Here is a 20,164-nt window from a genome sequence, read left to right as displayed (position 1 = left end):
GTGACGTCATGGCTTTGTGCGGCGGGGGCGGCGCTCTGTGCCTGCTGCGCGCCCACTCGCGGCTCCGGGCCGGCGGGGCCGCCGCGGGGCCTCGCAGCACCCGGCCCGGCCTGGCCCGGCCCGGCCCCCTCCCGGAGACGGCCCCGAGGGTGAGGGTGAGTGCGGGCCCTCCCCCCCGCGGGGGGGGGGAGGCCGCGGAGGTGGGGAGGCCTCTCCGAGGCCGCCCCCGGGAGCGTGAGGGAGGCCCCGGGCCGGCCGCCGGCCTCGCTGCGCTGCCCCTGGGTGGGGGTTCGGGGCCCTCGGTAGGGCCCGGGGGTGGTGGGGAGGAGCCGGGCCCGGTGCGCGGCCTGCTCCGGCCCTAACGGCGGCCCCGCGGCTGGTCGCGTGAGGGGGGGGCCGAGCGCCCCTCCGATCCCCGGGGCGCCCCTTCGGGGCGTTGGGCTGCGGCCGGGGGGCTTCGTTTGTGCCCCTTTCTGCTCCGGGGGTCTGCTGCTGTGCCTCACCTCGTGCGTCGGAAAGCTGCGGGGGGTTGGGGGCCGAGCCATGCTGCTTTTACGAACCGTTGACGAGCGAACCTCGTCCGTACCTGTAAGCTTTTCTTCTTCCTGTAACTAAGGAATAAAAGCCTAACGCTTTATTTGTCTCTTAGGTAAAAAAAAAAAAAAAAAAAGGGAAATAAGGTCCTCTTTATGACACTGATCCTCAGTCAAGTGTACCTTTTGATGTATGGTCTCTAAAGCCCCCCACTATGCCAGCAGCTACCGTAGACCATAGCCAAAGAATCTGCGAAGTTTGGGCTTGTAACTTGGACGAAGAGATGAAGAAGATCCGCCAAGTTATACGGAAGTATAACTATGTAGCTATGGTAAGCGGGCACGTGCTGTTTGTCTAGGAAGTTGCTGTAAAAACCACAACGATTTCATTTGATGTTAGTAAATTGTACCTTACTGAAGTCATTTATCAATCTGTCTTGGAAAAAAACAATGGAATTTTAATGATGAATTAATGCTTAAACATTAAGATTCTAATCTATTACCTCCAAAAGCTATGCTTACTCACAGTGTTCTTTAGCCGTGAAATTGTTCGAGGCTTGAGATACGCTTTACTAAAACTGAGCACTGTGAGTTTTTATGGGTGTCTCTTGTTAAAGTTTTCCTTCTGTTCTTACAGGACACAGAATTTCCAGGAGTAGTTGCAAGGCCTATTGGAGAATTCAGAAGCAATGCAGACTATCAGTACCAATTATTACGCTGTAATGTCGACTTGCTAAAAATAATTCAACTAGGACTGACATTTATGAATGAGCAAGGGGAATACCCTCCAGGAACTTCAACTTGGCAATTTAATTTTAAATTTAATTTAACGTAAGTGTTAAATCTCTAATTACATAATTAGATGTATGTTTCTGACTTACTGATACTGAAAATGCACTACAGGCTGTAAAAGTTTCAACTATTGTTATCTACCGATTGGGAAGCTTTATGCAAGGAGATCTTTTGTCAGCCAAACGTGTGCTCTCTATCTTGCCGTTAGTAGTTTATTCAGAAACGCTAAGCCGTTTCAACAAACGTTTTTAAATGATGCATTTATGTTCAGTGCAAAAGTTAGCTCTGCATTTTCATATTTAGCATTTCAAAGTACTTCTTCCTAAACAGAGTTTGACTCCTACCAGTTGTTATAGAAGAGGCATGTTGTTTTTAATAATGTAGCAGCTTTTCTTGCGTTTTGTAAACAAACGTTGCTATTCCTTACTCTGTTTAATTCTATAGCGGGTTGAAAGGGGATTCTTGATTTCACAGCATAATGCTTGCAGAGATTTCTGCTCCAGATTCTTTTTTTTGTGTGTGTGGTGTGGTGTTTAAAAAGCAAGCTTAGATTTCCTGTTGGTCGGAGTAGTATCGTGACTTCATTTCAGAACATGTTTTTATCAGTGATAAACGTGTAATTATGAATGTGACTTTCCCAGCGGGATGAGACACGTATGTGGAGTTCTAATTATATCTAGCAGCAGTTGACAAGGTTACTAAAGCAGCTAAAACAGTATCTTGACTCTTTTCCTAAGTAAACATAATTGGTCTGACGGGTTCTCATATGGCCTGATATAAGTATCAGAGCAAACGCTTCTCAAATTTAAATGTGTTGAAGGCTTGGGGATTTTTGGCAGCGTTACAGGCCGATCACTGGAAAGCTTGATATACATGAGTTAAAATTGCAGCCTACAAAGGAAGTTTAGAGAACCGGCAGATAAAAAGATTCTTTTCAAAGTAATCGTGATTCTTATGAAGAAAGTCTGCTGCTGCCCCTCTTGATCTTCTTGCTTTTCTAAACAAGCAGTGCTGTGTCTCGTCACAGATATGTTTGGTCTGAGGAATAACATGCTCTTTTTAGTTTTGTTTGAAGCATCCCTTGAAAGGAAAGGAAGCACAGATTTGATATTTTGTTATCTCAACTTGCTTGGCCATATAACTTTCTGGATGGAAGTTACCTCTGGAAGAACATGCTAGTCCTGCTGAGTACAGGAGAAAGAGGAGGAGGAATGGATTAATAGCTTCCAAACTGTGATCTGGGAAGAAGAGCCTGGGTTATGTTTTATTAATTTTCTGTGTTTCAAAGGTCTAGTAATGTCAAGCAATTGAAAACAAATGTTGTTTTCCATCCGTTTGTTCCAGATGCCGCATAGATAAGAAAGTTTAGTGTGGGCGGATCTAGGTAGTCATCTAACTGACTCGTTGCTCATTCATTGAAGGGGCGAATTTTATGCAGTGGTAAGCTAGATAAGAGCTGCGTGAAATATGAATATTTAGAACAGGAATGGAGAAATGACTGATTTTTGTCTGGTGCTAAGCTTCCCTTTGGGAAGTGGCACCATGCCAAGCGTTCTGCTCCCGAAGCAAAACAGCTGTTGACTCTTCCTAGAAGAAGGCAAATTTCTTTTTTTTTTTTTTTGTCATTCCAGCTAAGTCTTGTCACTATGTATTTTTAAAGAGCATAAACATTTCTATAAAATAGCTATCCATCTGGTTAATGCAGAGCAACAAACAAGAATAAACTTTTTTTTTTTAAAAAAAACATAGGCATATAGGCATGTTTGTTTTGGATGGGTTCTTTAATGTGTTATGGAAATGGACAGGTGTTAGGAAGCTGATGCCTTAAAGCTGGAGAGCTAATGAGCAGCTGTGTGAGAGGGAGGAAAAAAGATACAACACCTCTCGAGAATGTGTCTCTGTGTTCTGATGAGTGATGACTTGCTATTAGGAAGTATGAAGCCTACAACTGAATGTAATAGTCAAGTTTGATATATTGGGTTGCCTTGTCTGTTTTATTTTTGAGTATTTTTTCATTAAAATCTGTACACTGAAGAGACTTTGCAGAATAGGCTGTTGTGGACAGCAATATGAATATTGTCTAAGAAGAGCCACCTTTGATTTTTTTTTTTTTTTCAGTTAAGCATTCCGTGTATTTCTTATGTTATAGTTTATATTTCAGAGAGAAAAAAAGCTCTGTCCATTTCGTCACAAAATACCTAAGAGTTCACAAAAATGCTAGTGACAAATGGAACAAATACAGTGATAAAAGGGATCAAGCAAGGCGGCATAAAGGATTTTTTTTCCCTCTCTTGTTAAGCTATAGGTCCCAGACCTGGCTACTAAAGAAAAGTTGAAGTTGATGGTTTAGAGCGAAAATGGTAGGCTACCTGAACTTTAAGGGCTGGCTTGACAGGGCAAGTACTTAATTTCTAGTTGTAGTGAGAAAAGTTTTGGTGACCATGTGTCTCAATATTTTTGTAAGCTTAAGTCACAGATGACAAGACAGGGGTGGAAAATACAGCACCTGGGATCTGGAGTGTACTGCTCTTAGTTCTAGAACTTAACAGGTGTTAGTGCCTCAACTATTATATGTATTTTGTTACAGTTTAAGTAACAGATGTTGTTGGGTAAAATACCAGTATTCATACACGTGCTTTTCTCTGTGGAGTTCGCAAAAGGGGAGTTCCAGGTGATAGGAAGTGGAGCAGGAAGGAGACAAGAACAGAGGTGCTAGGAATGACAAACTGCTACTGAAGGTTAACAAAAGCTGTGAAAATGGTTGGTTTTGTAATAAACATGGAATAAAGCCAAGTTGCTTCCCCTATTAAAGTCTGTGGAGTGAATAGGAAAAAATGTTACCACGTTTATAGTCACTGAGGTCTGTACATTTTGAAAATTTACTTCTCTTCTGTTTTTAGAGAAGATATGTATGCGCAAGACTCTATTGAGCTGTTAACAACATCTGGAATCCAGTTTAAAAAGCATGAGGAAGAAGGAATTGAGACACAATACTTCGCAGAACTGCTTATGACATCAGGAGTTGTACTTTGTGAAGGAGTCAAGTGGCTTTCATTTCACAGGTAAATTTTGCGTGTTAAGTATTTGAGTCGTCTGTGTTGATTGATGAATTCTAGAGCTTGGATTTCGGATCTGGTGTCTTACGTGGTATACATCCGGTAGTTTATATCGTGTCTGTCTTGTTGGGTAAGTCCGAGAAATGTATTTCTGCTGTGATATGTATGGCAGTGTAGTGTATTAAGAGAACAGAGCATACAGGGTGGTAGTGATATTTTGTTTTCATAGCTGATTACATTCTAACCAGAAAACTAAACTCAAAATACATTAAACTCCTAAGCCAGCAGGTGGCATTGTATCTTTTACTATGGTAGGTGTAAGTAATAATGGTAACAGTGATAAAAGCAATTTACTTGTAAGCAGTTCTTTAGCAGATATGGTTTGTCTCATGGGAGAGGCCTCAGAATTATTAGTGAAGAGTTTTATAAAGCACTTTTAAATTTGTTATAAATCTCCTGGGAATCTTGGTAGATGAAAATCCTTCAGTTTAGAAGAAGAACCCTTGTAAGTCTTAATTCTGTCTGCAGCAATGGATATGTTTTACCATTCCTTCCATTGCGGGAACCCGTTTTCCAAGTAGAAATACAAATGACAATGCTAAATAGCTGTGGATCTATCAAGATATAAAAGATTTTCTGGTGTTGGTAAGATTTAAGACTTTAAAACTCACGCAATAATCATTGTACATGCCAGAGATAATTTGCACTTTTTGCAGGCAGCAGTGGCTTTAGAGGCTCATTGCTGTGTAATGCGTGTAAGTTGACATCTTAAATGCTGGCTGCTAAGCAAGTCGACAAAGGTAGAACAAATGTTACAGCTTAAACTGGTAGTTTCTTTAGAGTCATATTCTTGTTTATCGTGCATGCCGCATTGGTGGGTGGTAATCCGTAGATGACAAAATTAAGGGCAGAAGAACCAACCCACCAAATTCTTCATCCTAAATAATTAAGCCTTGGGCAGGAGAGATGCATGTGAAATCAGAAGTATGTAAGTCATTAAGCAACCGAAAAATACTGATTGCTTTAGCAAGGAATGTAAGATAATGGTAGAAAGCTGCACATTACAAGGAAAGTGATTCTCCACTTTCCCTGGTGGAAAGGGGAGAAAAAACAAAAAGAAACACCCAAAAAACAGTAACAGCCCCCTCCCCAACTCCACGTGAATACAGACTTAAAAGAACAAGAGGCTTTTGCTTCCTGGATGCCTAGAAAGGCATGTTATATACATTTTGACGCCTAGCAAAGCCATGGCAAAGCCATGGTGCTCTGTATGTAACTTTATGGCTTTATGCTAGGAAGTAGAAAGGTTCAAAGGATTGCTGAAAATAACAGAAGAAAAGGGATTTTGTATGGTGCTGCTAGTACCTGAGATTTGTTTTTCTGAAATTGCTAAACAGTAACAATTTCCAAAGAGGTTGTAAGCCTTCTGTGCATGCTGAACAACTGCTGCCAGCCATTGTAAAGAAACATGCTGGTTTTTCATTCAAACTGTTGCCGAGTGCCGAAGAATTCATAGCTTTGGCTTGCTTAGTAGAAACGTTATTTCAGCTAGACTGACTTTAAGCATACTGAAAGAGGATCTTGTTGCCTAATCTGCTTACAACATCTTACACTCATAGATGTCTCGACTCACAGTGTGACTCCAAAATAATCTTTTGCTATCTTGCTACTATGGCAGCACCTTGGGGAAAATAGTGGAACAAGAGTGCTATGAACTGTGTCAAAATAACTACAAATGCTGAATCAGTGTTGAATTAAATTTCTTTCGGCTTCTAAAAGCCATTATGTGTGTATTTGTGATTTACACTTGACTGCAGTTTAACAAAAAAAGAGATGGTTCAGGAGAAGAGCAGGGGTTCACGTTAAGCCTGTAACACGTGTTTGAACAGAAGCTGCCATGTAGAAGCAGCTACACCTGCAAAACGTTGTTTCTCCAGTGTAGGTTGTTAACCTCAAGGAACCAGTGTAAGCTATGCTAAGCCTAGCAAAAGAACACAAGACATTTTTACACCAGGTATTCTTTTTTAAATGTAATTATATTGATTGTGTGTGATTCCTGGCTAATACTATACAAGTGGAAGTGTAGTGCAAACTGCACTAATGGCATTTTTATTAGTGCAATTTGCATCACGTTTTGGGGATAGCTTTGTTGAAGTTCATTTGCATCTGCTAAAAGGAGTTTCTCTTGTGGATTTCACTGAAAATGTCTGCAGAAATCCTCTTAAGACGTTCTAATTCCAGCAAATGTTTGACAAACACTGATTGTCTGCAACTCTGTTTGAAGTCAGAGTGTTTAAGGCTTTTCACTTGTCAAAGCACGCTGATGTTATCTTAAGCACAAAACCGTGGAGTAATGGGTGAAATTCTGGGGATGCGAAGACTTCAAATGGCTATGAAATGACCACAGGTCACCAAATGTGCCACAAAAGAATAGCAAGCAGCCGTTTATAAATATACCTTAGATTGCTTGTGTTTGTTTTTATCAGTGGAAGCTTTAACATCATGACAGCTTAGCTGAAAATCTGTTTTGTGTAATTTTCCATACAGTAGTCTACTGAATAGTGTAAAGATTGCACATGATAGTTGCTGGCTATGCTCTTGCTTCTGGATCCTCAAAATGTTTTGATTACTACCAGCCCCCCAAATTTCTAGGGTTCTCAGAGTGAGAGGTTGTGTTTTGGTGGTGTTTCACTTCCCAGTCTTCAGTTTCCTGGAAGTCACGCTTTTTTTTTTTTCTTTCTAATCTCTTAGCTTCTGAAATAGCTTTCCCTTTGTATTTTCCATCTGCATTTGATGTAGCTGCTTTGGCATCCTGACCTACTGGCAAATCTGTGTGGATCTGTGGTTCTGTCAGGCACCAGAGAAGAAACTTTTGCACTCTCACCAGTTCTTACATACTGCAGCTTCATAAGAGACTGTTATTTTGTGTGTGTGTGTGTTAAAATGTACTTGGGTTGATCAGAGGGAGGGCAAGGACTGAGTTCCTAATTCTTATCACAGCTAAGAGAGCTGTAGATGCCTCATGGTCTAACCAGTTATAAAACACAAGGGCTCAAATACTGGTTTTCGGGTGCCTGGCTTACTGATAGGCCGAAGTGTTGAGTGTCCACCTGTGTGCAGCCTTCTCGTTCTACCTCAGGAGACACTGCATATATGTCTGTTAACCCGAATGTTTTGGGGAAGTTGGAAAGTTCCTAGCCATTGCATTTCATTAATCATTTGTGTCCAACTGCTTCTAGTAAAACTTAATTTGTTGGCTTGTTTCTGAGTGAATTTATAGCTAGTTATAAAATGAAATCTTTTTCAGCCCTGTCAGGTTTTGGTTTATTTCGGAGGCTGTTTGTGCTTGAGTGAAGTTCATTGCTAATTGGCTGATTTTTTTTTTTCTTCTGGATAATAAGGGAAAGGAATATTCACATTTGATCTTTTCTTGATGGTCTTGTTGCCTAGAGCCATCCAGATTGATTGAGTAACAGTGGTTGTAAGCGTGCTCATGGTGCTCTATAGCTGCAGGGACTGTGGCTAGCTGCAGTTGCTAGCTTCAAGTGATTATATTAGAAATGGTGAAAGCTCTTTAAGGAAAGGAAGCTTCTGTGCTCCAGGGTATAAGCCAACCGCTAATTGTCTGTTAGACGATTAGAAGAAAACTTCACTAATGAGCAGGTAATTACATAATTGCTCACTGTGGACTTTCCTACCCTTCTGTTAACAATTTAGCAGTGGCCACTCAAAATGTTTTGAACTGAATATTACCATAGTCTTGAATTGGAGTGACCATTCTTATGTCTGTGTAAGTTTGGGTGACAGGAGCGTATTAAGCCCTAAAAGTGTACTAAAAGATTATGTAAATGCCTTGATACTGCATGGTGAGCAGTAAAGCACAGTTTTGTGTTTGCTTTTTATGAGCACAATGGGACTAAGTGCAAGCAGCTGGAACTTAAGGAATGTGAAAGAGAATTTGGTTGAGCTGACTAAATCTTAGCCCATGTTTAGGATCCAAGAATGGATATCTGATTGAATGCTGCCATATAACAGAAGCGTAATCCTGTCTGTTAAATAAATCCACTGTTCATGTATCCCGTGCCCTCTTTCTGTGTGAAGATTCCAAAATCAATGTGTCTGCTACAATCTCCAGCAGAAAAAAAAATCTTTATATAAAATTCATCATAATTGCTAACTTATGATAGCCTGCTCCCTCTCAATACAAGCGCTAAATGAATTCTTTGGCTTTTCTTACAGTATTTCCTTCTTCGTAGAATTCAGAAGTGTTTGAGAATATCCATTTTCCAGTAATTCAGTCATATTTTTTTTGGAAGGGACAAATACTTTTTGGAACAGGAGGGGCACAAGTATTGTTTTCTTCACATAAAAAGTTTTGATACAGATGTTTCATTTGAGTCACAAGGATGACAGATGTCAGGAATTCAGTGCATTAATAAGTAAGCTCACTAGAGAAGAGAGCTTAGTCTCTTGAGGACTGAGAGTCTTCTTAATCTTGAAGAGCATGTTGTTGGTGTGTTCTTTTTTTGTTTTTCTGCATCCTTCTAAACAGCCTCTGTTTTGCTAATGTCTGTTTCCTTGTTCTGTAGAACAAGGAAAAGGCTTTATGCTGATACAGACCTCCCTCTCTTCCCCTCCGAACCCTGCTGCCATAGGTGATCTAATAAAATTAAGCTTCCCAACTGCTGTTTTGCTAAGTATGCTACAAGTTTTTACATTGTAAGACTTGGCTGAAAGTCTTTGGCTCCTGAGCTCCCTGGCCAGTGGCTGCTGGTGCAGAGCGTGGAATGCTGCCAGCCCAGCTTCAAAGCACCAGATGCAGTGCAGGATTCATTCAGCTTGAAATTCCTATTTAGCGTATTGGAAAGCCCCTTGGGAGAGCTGCAGTAGTTTGTATCTTGTATTAATGGACTCGTAGGAAACAGTCCAGTCACTCCTTGTGTGTTCAAGACTTTCTACTTTTGGTCTAGAAACTTGTAAAATCAAGGAGATGTAGAGATCTTTGTCATGTACAAAAGATACAAAAACCAATCCTCTTTACCATGAGCGTGTAAGCTACGGCCTTAAGCCTCCCTCAGAAGTCACGGGTCTAAGTGGGTGCTAAATATCTGCAGGGTCAGTAGTACAGTGCTCTCTGCTGATTTGCGTCTTTGGTATTGCTCACCTCACAGTCAAAGCTGAAAGGCCCCAGTCAAGATTTGTCTGTGTTGCAAAATTACTGGTTTTGAGTATGATTCTCATTCAACCAAGAACAAACATGACAACGTAAACTGGGAATTTGGAGCCTATGGTGGCCACCCATTCACTTGTATTGAAAGTTGTCAGCTATCTAACTATGCTGATTTAATTGGGAAAGTTGAAAGACAGCCCCCTCTTCTGCACTGCTGAGGATGAACCTTACCTGCAGGCGTAAAAATGTGTTGGCTCTTGTGGAAGCTAATCCTTCTTTTGGATTTCAAAGAACTGTAAAAGTCTTTTCCTCTCTTTCCGCTTGTAGAGAGGAACTCCAGTCCAGGGAACCAGCTAAGAGCCTTTCCGTTTAAGGTCTTGTTACCAGATGGAGCTCTGTCAGCACTACCTTGTTTCAGGGTTTGGAGAAGCTCCTACAGGCAGATTTTATTTTATTTTTTTCTTCTTCACTTGGCTTCCTTGAGACTAAGTTAAAATGTTTTCTCTGGAAGCTGCAATGAGGCCATTTATGTTATGGCTTTGTCTTTTTTTAAGTCGGTCTAAATTGCATTGCAAATAGGCAAAATGCCTTCCTTTTAACATGTAATAGTCTTGATATTGGAAGTGGAAAGGGTGCTTTTAAGTAATTTGACTGTATTATTTTTCTTGTCAATTTGCAGTGGATATGACTTTGGCTATCTAATCAAAATCCTGACCAACTCTAATTTACCTGAAGAAGAGCTGGACTTCTTTGAGATACTGCGATTGTTTTTCCCTGTCATCTATGATGTAAAGTATCTCATGAAGAGTTGCAAAAATCTGAAGGTAAGTAATCTGTTAATGGCTCAGAACCAACTTTTTTGGGGGGGGAGATACTTACTGATATAAACTTATGTTCTGTATTCTTATTTTCTGTTTTGTTTTTTTTTGTTGTTGTTTGTTTGTTTGTGTTTTGCTTTGATAATAACGTTAACCAGCACTGTTCTCTCGAACTTTGTGCCTTTAGTATTAAAGGCTATGGGTAGAGGCAGGCAGGAGCACACAATAACTTCAATAACTGCTTACTAAACAATAGCATGATGCTACTATGTTTATAGCTATGTCCAGTCTTTGTTGCCAGATGATAAACCCACGTTTGGAATTAATCCTTCACTCCCTGAGCCATAAGAACTGATGGGTTTCACACGCTGTTCCTCATTGTGCAGTCCATTAAAGGGCTGTGGTCGTCTTCACAAAGGTCATTGCAACCATGATGCTGTGCAAGCCTCTTGGGAAGAGAAGTCGAGTGAAGAATGTTTAAAATGGTCCAATAAGGAAAAATAAAGAACAGCGTATGTTCAGGAGCAACATGCGACTTCTAGAAAACATGCAGTACATGCAATTTAACATGCAATTAATCTCTCGTGTCAGGCCATTGGGGCTGCTAATTGGCTTACTCTATCATAAAATTTGGAGACTTAAGTGGACTGGAGAATTAATGGAAACAAACTATGTTGAAGGGGAAGACAGCAAAGTGAAAGATGCTACAGATGTTAACAACTTTACTTGCCAAAGAACTGTAAGAGTCTGGACTGCTGCTGGAATGAGGCGCGTCGCTCATCTATGGCAATACATGACTTGCTGCTTTTTTTGGAAAGTAACCCGATCTTTTAGGCTTTCTTAATAAGAATCCGAAGAAAAAAGAGAGCACTGACTGTAGTACAACTAGATCCTAAGGAATGGCTTTCCACTTCATCATGCTAACCTAGTGATCTGCATGGGTTTGCAGTCCTCTGTGTCTTCGAGATAAATAGCATGTCACTTTTAAATAGTACCCTAGTTGTGTGCAAAGTAAGATGTGCAATTCCTTTTGTTAACCAGATTGATGCTGGAAATGGAGATCTCCCTTCTAGTTAGTAAGAAAAGTTTATTTACCTGTGTTCGTCCAGTTATTGGTATAATCAGCTGGGCAAATGGTTGGTTATTACAGAACATTTTAGAAGTGATTTTTCTCCAGAGACTAGAGGAAAAAAAAATGAATGTTACCATTTAGGTGCCTTAAAGGGGTAGGGGCAATGAACCCAACAACAACAAAACCTTCTCATTTTCTCACTCCTAGTAAAGGAAAGGAAAGTACCTGATATCTTTGGTGGTGGTCAAGAACAGTATGTATGGTCTAACTCTAGTGACCTGGGAAAGGTGACAGAGTGACATTCCATACCACCATTCCAGAGGTGATGTTCCAAGTGGGTTTGGGGAGAAGGGACTGTATTTTCTGTCATTTTAAGATAAATATAGTTGTATGCAACTTGCATTGTTTAGAGATCTGGATGTATTTTGCAAGATAAGAAAAACCTTCATGAGCCTTATTTCAGCACACCTTAAGAACAAGGGTGATTTTTTGGAGTTAAATATATAGTCAGCTTTCCTGCAGTAAATCTTAATCCTTTCTCCTAACCTGCAGACTAGTCATGAGAGGAGGGGAAGGGCTGTGGACTACCCTACCCCTCTAAGCACCAGCAATGAAATGATTGTGGGACTTGTACTGTACTGAGTGCAGCTTTCTGAAACACGTTGCTAAATGTTCCGCGTTGTGACTCTAAAAATGCATGCTCTTTCTCCAAAAGTATGTCACATTCAATCTCTATTAAATGGCAGAGAATTGAACTGCTGTGCAGTTGTCCTTTATTGACTTGTCTAAGTTATTTTCATACAGAAGTCACTGACTTGCTGTAATTTGTCCCCTGTGCCTCCTCCACCATGCCCCACACATCCAAAAATGAATTTTTGGCCTTGAGAAGAGAAATACGCTTGAGGATTTAGAAGCTGTTCTTGTGGGATTAAGGTAGTTATGAATTTACAGTATGTTACTCAGATGGACACGAGTGTATTTCAGTGCCATACAGTTGGGACTTAACTTGAGACGTTAGCGTAGTACAGGTTAAATTCTTGCTTGGTCTCTAAAAGTCTTTTTATGTAGTCAATTCCATATGTTTTTACAGTAACGGCAACTCTAATAAAGATGGGTAGACCTTTTTGGAAACTTGTTTTTAATATGTGGGTTTGTACAGAGCAATGAACTCTCGTAGCATTGCCATGAACACTGAGTTTGAAATGCAGTTGACTGTGGTCATGTGGTTACGTACATTTTTGTTGGCCCTTTTCTTGAAAGCTGATGCTCTGAAAAGCTGGAATGTTATAAAACTGCATTATAAGAACAAAAATATATATTTAATTCATCAAGTGGAAGATGGGATCTAATCCATAGCTTGTGAATCATTTTAGTTTCATTTTTGTTTTGAATCCCCTTCTACTATCCTTCTCCCCCAAGGGTAAAATGTTCCTATCTGGAGTGCAGAAGTCCTGAAAGAGAATTTCAGTAGCCTAATAATCTGTGGACACAGCTGGGTTTTATTCTGTAATTCCTGCAGTTACAGACCAAGAAGCGGTCTCTCCTACAAGTGATGTATGCTATATTTACAAATAGATACACGTCATTAAAGGTGCTATTTTCAAAGCAATCATCCGCAGGCTGCTGTTCCTGTGAATTTTGAATTACCATATCTACGTTGCAGAGCATGCAGCCACTGTGTAAATACTGTTGATTTCTAATATTGGGTGTTTTTTCTTCCAAGCTGTTTGAAGCTGGTGTAGTCGTACAGCTAGCAGAACGTGATGATAAGTTGCAGCCTGAGAAAGGAGAGAGTTTAGAAGCAGCAAATGGTGCCTTGAAAAGGGTGCAGGCTTAACTGCTGTTGCTAACTCCAATGCCTAATTACTGGGAGTTAGAAAGCAGAGGACATTGGGAGCTAATTACTGGGAGATAGAAAGCAGTTTTTTGTCTAGACTATCTGTATAGACTAATTCTGAAACGTGTGCAAACTACATTCGTACCGTTCAAGCTAGAATAAAGCTAAACCTCCCTGTACCAGCTTCTAGTGTTGGTTACTTGATGTTACTTTGGAATGTTTTTACTGAAGTTTCCATTTTTAAAAGGAAACAAACACCCAAACCCAAAGCTATTGTCCTAAGATTCATGGAAATCTTCATAATGCTAAGTTTGACTTTCTGGTCAGACTTGACTTTTATTACTGTGTCAGTTCTAACTTTTAGTGTTACACTTTTGCCTCTTGTTGCTTCCTTTCCTGCACTTGAAACAGGTTAAGGGCATGAGGACAGGTTGCCTCAGATACTAGGTAGTCTTTATTTAAAATCATTTCCACTCTGTGACACTTTTAGCTTGCAGAGCTTATAGTAGCACTGGGGTTCATCTTTGGTTTTGATCCCTGTAGACCTTAAAACATGTGCCATGTGCTTTAGTCTGTTTCCAGTGGCTTTATGATGTAAAGATTTAAAAAAATAAAAAAGCTGTTGTAGAAAATGGCATTCCCACGTCTTACAAAGATCGCATTTACAATTTAACACAGTTGAAGGATAGACATATCTGTAAAACCAAACTCTTCTCTGACAGGTTTGCTTCTGCAAGTGGTTATTACCATTTTTGGGGCACTAAAATGAAAGACTTGTTTAGTCACTGTGCAGTTCGGGGGTAGTTTTTCACAGAAGTTGAGCTTAATGGAAAATGAAATGTTTCAAAACTGCAGAAGCTTTACCTTTAAGAACAACTAGGTTTGTAGTGATGTCTGCACCTTCATAGTGTGTTCTTTTAAACCATGTGCCAACATTCAAACCAGACAATTTCTGTTGTAAATGGTCCCCTCTTTGCATGTGAGATGCCTATATCCTTTTTGTAAGAGGTAGGCTTCATTCTGCAGGTGATATGGCCATTAAATATACATTTCTAAGAAAAAAAGTGACTGTCTTTGGCTTTTATTATGTTAGAAAACAAGCTACAAGATGATAGTTTTCTTTTTTGCATGTTTTTTTTTCCCCATACCCTCTTACAGCAGTTAATGAAACAAACTTTAAAGAGGCGTGGAACGTCTTGTAGAGATGGAGTGGGTGCTCTTTTCCTCCTTTTCCTTTTTTTAAACTTTACCTCCTTGTTTCTAAATGCCTGCTGTGTAACATTTTCCTGGATTCCCTGTAGCTTTCTAGATACTTAAGGATGCTCTCATTTTTTTTGTAAAGGGAAGTGAAAAACCCTCAACTTAATTGTTGAAAGGTAAGTGGGGAGAAAAGTCAATTTCAAAGGAAGCCTAGATACTTTAACTGAGCGCCTCATTTGTAAGTACTTGAATACTTGAGATTGTAGAACGTTATTTTGCCTTTTAAACTTTCATTCAAATAGAGGGGTTACAGGAACACCTTGTATTGTTCTTCATCATTGCCCGTCCTTTTGATGCCTTAAAGGATTTGTTTAGTTAAGTAGCAAGATCTGTTTACTGGACAGGTTGGAACAAGAAGCAGTAGTTTGTTGCTTTATTTAAGCAACACTGACACAGAACTTTAATGCAGCTCTTGATACTGAAATGTGGATTCACCAGGTGCGTATTTGTCTAGCCTAGTGCCTGCTTATGCTTCTGTGCAAATGTTAAAATATACGTGAAGTTATATGTCTGGTGTAACGGGTTTTCCCAAATACTGATAATCAGTTTTCAAATTTCAGTTCTGTGGCAGTTAACAAATGTCTTCTCTTTCAGGGTGGATTACAAGAAGTGGCTGAGCAGTTAGAGCTGGAAAGGATAGGACCACAGCATCAGGCAGGATCTGATTCTTTACTCACAGGAATGGCCTTTTTCAAAATGCGAGAAGTAGGTGGATGTGTTGGTTTTATCTCCATAGTAGTAACTTGCTGTAACTTTGCTGATGGCTGATAAGTCTGATGTATTTTGAAGAAGTCCCTAAGGGGCTTCAGGGACCTCTGCTTTCTTGACAGATACAAGACTGTGTTTTTGCCAGAGTAAGTGTGAACTAGCCCTACAGATTCCCTGCTTAGTTGCTGTGAGCATTGCTTCCCAAAGCCAGGCATATGATGGAAAAAGGGTTATTTTTATTTTTTTTTTACCCTTTCCTGTTCTGCAAAATTTCTTTCTTAGGTGGTTGTTGCAGTGGAGCTGCTAGAGCCAGCCTCCTTTCTGAGTGACTGTACTCAGGCTGCTTTTCGCAGACCCGCTTCTCAGTTGTAATACCCAGCCAGCGTGTGCTGCTGCTTGTGACAGGCCTAGTGCCAGGGAAAGAGCAGGTCTGTCTGCGCTAGTCACTTTTGGTATGGTTATACTAAATACTGACTCACAGCCTGCTGTGGAGAATGCCCATACATTGTTCATCTTGAGTTCACCATGCATAAGCACAGATAAACTAACTGAGATTCTAAAAGATTATATATCAGTTATTTAAAGTCTTACAGAAGTGGAAATTAAGTCTTACGAGCTTTGCATATCATTGCTACTTGTCTGCATACAATAGGAAGATACTAGGATATTTTTCATGAAGGGGCTTTGTCTTGAAAGCAGTTGCACTGGACAAATGCTCGGACATCTGAACGTGGCATTCTGTCAGGGGGTTGGTGTCATTTACTATATCAAAACAGGTGACGAACGGCAAACTTTGTCTTTTAGTGAGGTTTAGTACTGGATGCTGAGGCTTCTACCTCCTGTAATCTCGCCTTTTGTATAAAGGAGAAACTGACCACAAGTTTCTGACAGCCGCTAATGAGATAACCAGTGAATAATAAGTGCTGTGGTTTAATCTGCTTTGCTCATTGTAACACTCTGTTCTGCCTCCCCTGAAACTGTTAACATTGTTGAGCAGGTCATGGGCTGCAGAAAATTCTGTTTCTGGTATGATCCAAGCATCATAGCGTGGTGCTGCTAGCTGCATGGTATCGTTAGTATTTTACTCTTGAATTTGAAACAACATCCAAAGCAAATAAAGGGAAAGTATCTGATAATCATACCTAAAATACTGACTTTCTAGTTAGTTTTTTAGAGAAAAGGTTCAAACCCATCATCATTTCTTTAAAATGCAGGTTGTAACATGGCAAATTACCTGCTTGAATTTGTCTACCCAAAGCCTCTTATTCATAGAAGTAGAATTCTGGTGTTTTAGTGAAAATCATTTGTTTAAATAAACAAACAAAAATGGATTATGATGATTTTTTTCAGTACTTTCAGAGATTCTTTCTAAATACAGCATTTCTAAGTAAGGATGCAGTAGTCAGCAGAGATGACTATGCTTAGTGTGCTTTTTTAAAGCCTTTTCAGTTGAGTTAATTGTTTAGCAATGTATGTGTAAGTTAAAAACTTAGTTTTAAAAAGTCTTTAAGCCTTTCTATAGTTCTGTTTGAACTTGGCCTTTTCTTTGGCAATAATTCATGTCTTTCTTTTCACACTCTAGATGTTCTTTGAAGATCACATTGACGATGCCAAATATTGTGGCCACTTATACGGCCTTGGTTCGGGGTCATCTTATGTACAAAATGGCACGGGAAATGCTTATGAAGAAGAAGCCAACAAACAGTCATGACATGAAAGGAAAGGCTATCTTTTTGAGCTCCAAATGCTTGTATATAGGTTTTATCTCTGGTTGAACCCCTTGGACAATAAGGCTTTTTTTTTCCCCCTTTCTCAGCACACTTTCTTTTCTGCCTTTCTATGTACTAAACCTGACTGTTGCTATCACAGATTTTGATCTTAATATTGATTGATATGTATAATTTTATGGGTTACTTTTGGAGTCATAACTAGCCCATTTGTAAAGAAGCACGTGTAGGATCAGTGTGGCAGAGAGAAGGGGAAAGCTAAATCAAAATGAATAGTATGGTAAACTTACTTATATTGGTCTTTGGTCTTAGTTTTTTTTTCCTCTTTCCCCTCCCTTATCCAAATTAACTCGCACTGATTGTAACTAACTTCCCCATTCATGTCTGTTCCTTCCAGTATGCAGGCGTTTTAGCTATTCAAGATTGTGGACCATCAGATTTGCACTTTAGAGGGCGACTGACTCAAATCCTCTGCTTTATTTTAAGTTTTGTTTTTTTTTCTCTTGCCCTCAGATAGAAAACAATCATCTTCCGAGCTCAGCAGCTTCACACTGTATTTCCATGGTATCTTAACCCATAGAACATGACTTATTTGCTGCATAATCTGCATTTGTTTGAGCGAAAGAAACTACTGAAATCATAGTAACTGCTGTTATTTTACTAGCGTTCAGTCGTCAAACACATCCTGCACATGTCAACTGCTGGTTGGCCTGCTGCTTTAAAACCGCTCTGTGATGAGGGAAAGAAGCTTGAAAAAACAGCTTTACACCCTTCAGGAAAAAAACAGCTTTGGCTTTAGCATTTTGCCATTAAGCTAAGATTTGAAGGATATTGGAATAGTAGGAATTTTGTAATGGCACACTTCCCTTGATTAACTTCCAGCTTTTATTCTAGTAATGTTATACCCTGAATATTTTTTATGAATTCATATTTATTAAATACATGATTTGATAATTTTTGAAAGTCAGTTTAGATAAAGCCCAAAGATCTGAAAAAAATACTATTTAATTGAATTATTAAATTAGGACAATTAAATCGTGCTCTTTTGTAGTCGATACAAAGACAGCTGTTGCAGATATTTGTTGTGAAACAACAAAATATAAATAACTTATAGCTAATAAAGTTACCTGAGGAGTGTAATGCTAGTTTATTTTTGAGTATATCTTAGCAATATATTTTAGATATATTGTTTTAAAGGACCCTAAAGGATGTTCTTAACTCTGCGTACCATGTGTACAGAGCAGTTGTGCAGGAAGGATTTTTGGTATTGAATAGCTAAATACTAGCCTGAAATGATGGAATGTGCGACATTGTGTGTCTGTGTGTGCGTGCGCGCGTATGTGTGTGTTCAACACAGAAATCAATAGTAGAAAAATCTCCAAATGTTCGCCAAATTACTCTGTTTTACCTTGTACTTCAGAAAAAACCCACAACACCAAACACCTTTTTTTCATTGAGTTACGATGATGTAACTGGGTGGTCCTTTTTAAACAACAAATAATTTGCATAACAGAGGGTATTTCTTTTTAAAGCTTTTGTAAATAAAGGCCTAAAAAATGTTTTCTTACATAACAAGAGACTGGTGGTTTTGTTGCCAATTTCTTCCTGGAATGTGTGCATTATATTCAATTCAATTCTGTATGTTGTTTTCTTTAGGCATGATAGTTCTCTTCCACTGTTAGTAAAATGATGTCATTCACTGCTTGCTGACTGGTTCCACTTTCAGAGCAGAATTTTTTCTGTACGTTATTGAAAACTTCATTCCAACTGACCTGAGTTACAAGGGTGGTAAATACACTTCACTGCTGAGGTATCCAAACCCTGTTACTGATTCCTTTTAGGATCATCATGCATTAGTTGAGGGTGAGTTATTTTATTTTTAACCTTGGCTGTCTTTGGCTTTAACAAGAAGATAGGCGCTGTCCGTTAGGCAAGCAGGATGCGTTCTTGCTGGGGCATGAAATTCTGTCTTTTAACCTTTGAACTCAAGGTATGGAAATTTCACATACATGTGGAATGAAGAACCCCTGAAATATTTGTCTTAAATTGTAGTAGCTGATACAGCTATACGTGGTTAACTTTTGAAGGGAATGACTTTTCTAAGAACTTTGGGGTTTTGTTTTAAAATAACTTTAAGTTGTGAATCAAGGGAAGTTTTTAGAGGCTTATAAAGTTTTGTGTGTGGTAGAAGTTTTAGTTCACATTGGGATGTGCTTTCGAAGTGACTGTGCATTGTGTGCTGTTCTGCGCCTTGCTTTGCTTGTAGTTACGAACTGTCAGAGCTTGGACTCCTTTAAGTGGAAGAACCTAAACCCAAAGACGTGCAATAGGTATGTTTCTGGTGTTCCAGCTGCTAGTGAGCACGCGGTCTGCAGGACCAGGCTGAGTTTGCATAAGACCTAGCCTGAAATTCTCGTGGGATATTGGACTTCAAGCAATTGTGTTCTTCAGCTTTCCTCCCATTTAAGAAAAAAAATTCTAAAAAGCCACTAATTGGCATGAAACTAAGATTAGGCTTTATTCTGTGTGAGAGCTCTTGGTCTGATCAAACGTGATCTCTCTGTGATGAGAGTTGATTACAGCTGGGAGACATCTGTGCAGTGTTCAGTTTCTGTGGCAAAATTAGGTTTAGTTTCCATTAAGGAGTGATTCAAATGGTGAGTTGCCGAGATTGTGAAAAAAGTCTTTTCTTCTTATATATAGTACTGTTACTTGTAAACTGCAGAGCCTGAAATCTGGATCTGTTTCCAAAGTGGAGAGGATTAATTGCTTTTGTGGAAATAAATGTACAGGCGTAGTTCCAGCTGTCTAGACATGTACCTTTTTGTTCAGAGACAGGAATTCTCTTTCCAGGCTTCTGCTCTTCCCAATCCATCTAAAATCTGTTGTTGGAGGTTTGTCAGAAGAAGTGCAGTATCAGAAACTTATATTTGACTTTTTTTCCCACTTGTATTTTTGGCTTCTGGAGTCAGATGTTCCAGGAACATTATGTTCTGTCACTTTTATTTTTAAGCATTTAATCCCTTTCCTCATTAAAACTAGGCAAGAGGAATCTTTGAGACAGAAGAAAATCAGTCTGGAACAGATTGAGAGCATTTGGGGCATTTTCTGTTGTGAATCTGGGGGTGACCTCTGACATCCAAGAACTTTCCCTAATCTTATCTGCCTGCTTTCTCCAAGCTCAAGAATGA

At 39.6% G+C, this 20,164-nt stretch overlaps 1 protein-coding gene across 1 annotated transcript; it reads left to right on the top strand.

Moving 5' to 3' along the window:
• The first annotated feature begins 47 nt into the window (after positions 1-47).
• Positions 48-18,541, top strand: CNOT7 (CCR4-NOT transcription complex subunit 7). The gene is made up of 7 exons (XM_040556961.1): positions 48-155; positions 650-865; positions 1,171-1,364; positions 4,226-4,387; positions 10,231-10,375; positions 15,133-15,243; positions 16,829-18,541. Exons 2-7 carry the CDS (start codon positions 749-751, stop codon positions 16,955-16,957), a joined length of 858 nt encoding a protein of 285 aa, XP_040412895.1. The 5' UTR covers positions 48-155; positions 650-748; the 3' UTR covers positions 16,958-18,541.
• Positions 18,542-20,164: the final 1,623 nt, after the last annotated feature.

Source organism: Cygnus olor, chromosome 4 (genome assembly GCF_009769625.2).
Source record: "Cygnus olor isolate bCygOlo1 chromosome 4, bCygOlo1.pri.v2, whole genome shotgun sequence".
In the NCBI taxonomy this organism is placed as follows: Eukaryota; Metazoa; Chordata; class Aves; order Anseriformes; family Anatidae; genus Cygnus; species Cygnus olor.
Note: the sequence above shows the minus strand (reverse complement) of the source record. Positions and strands in the feature narration are given on the sequence as shown.

Bases quoted from the DNA above. Each gene is read 5' to 3' on its own strand.
- CNOT7 (XM_040556961.1), top strand. From the start codon at position 749: ATGCCAGCAGCTACCGTAGACCATAGCCAAAGAATCTGCGAAGTTTGG. The intron at 866-1,170 runs GTAAGCGGGCAC...CTGTTCTTACAG, and splicing joins AGTATAACTATGTAGCTATG to GACACAGAATTTCCAGGAGT. The intron at 10,376-15,132 runs GTAAGTAATCTG...CTTCTCTTTCAG, and splicing joins AGAGTTGCAAAAATCTGAAG to GGTGGATTACAAGAAGTGGC.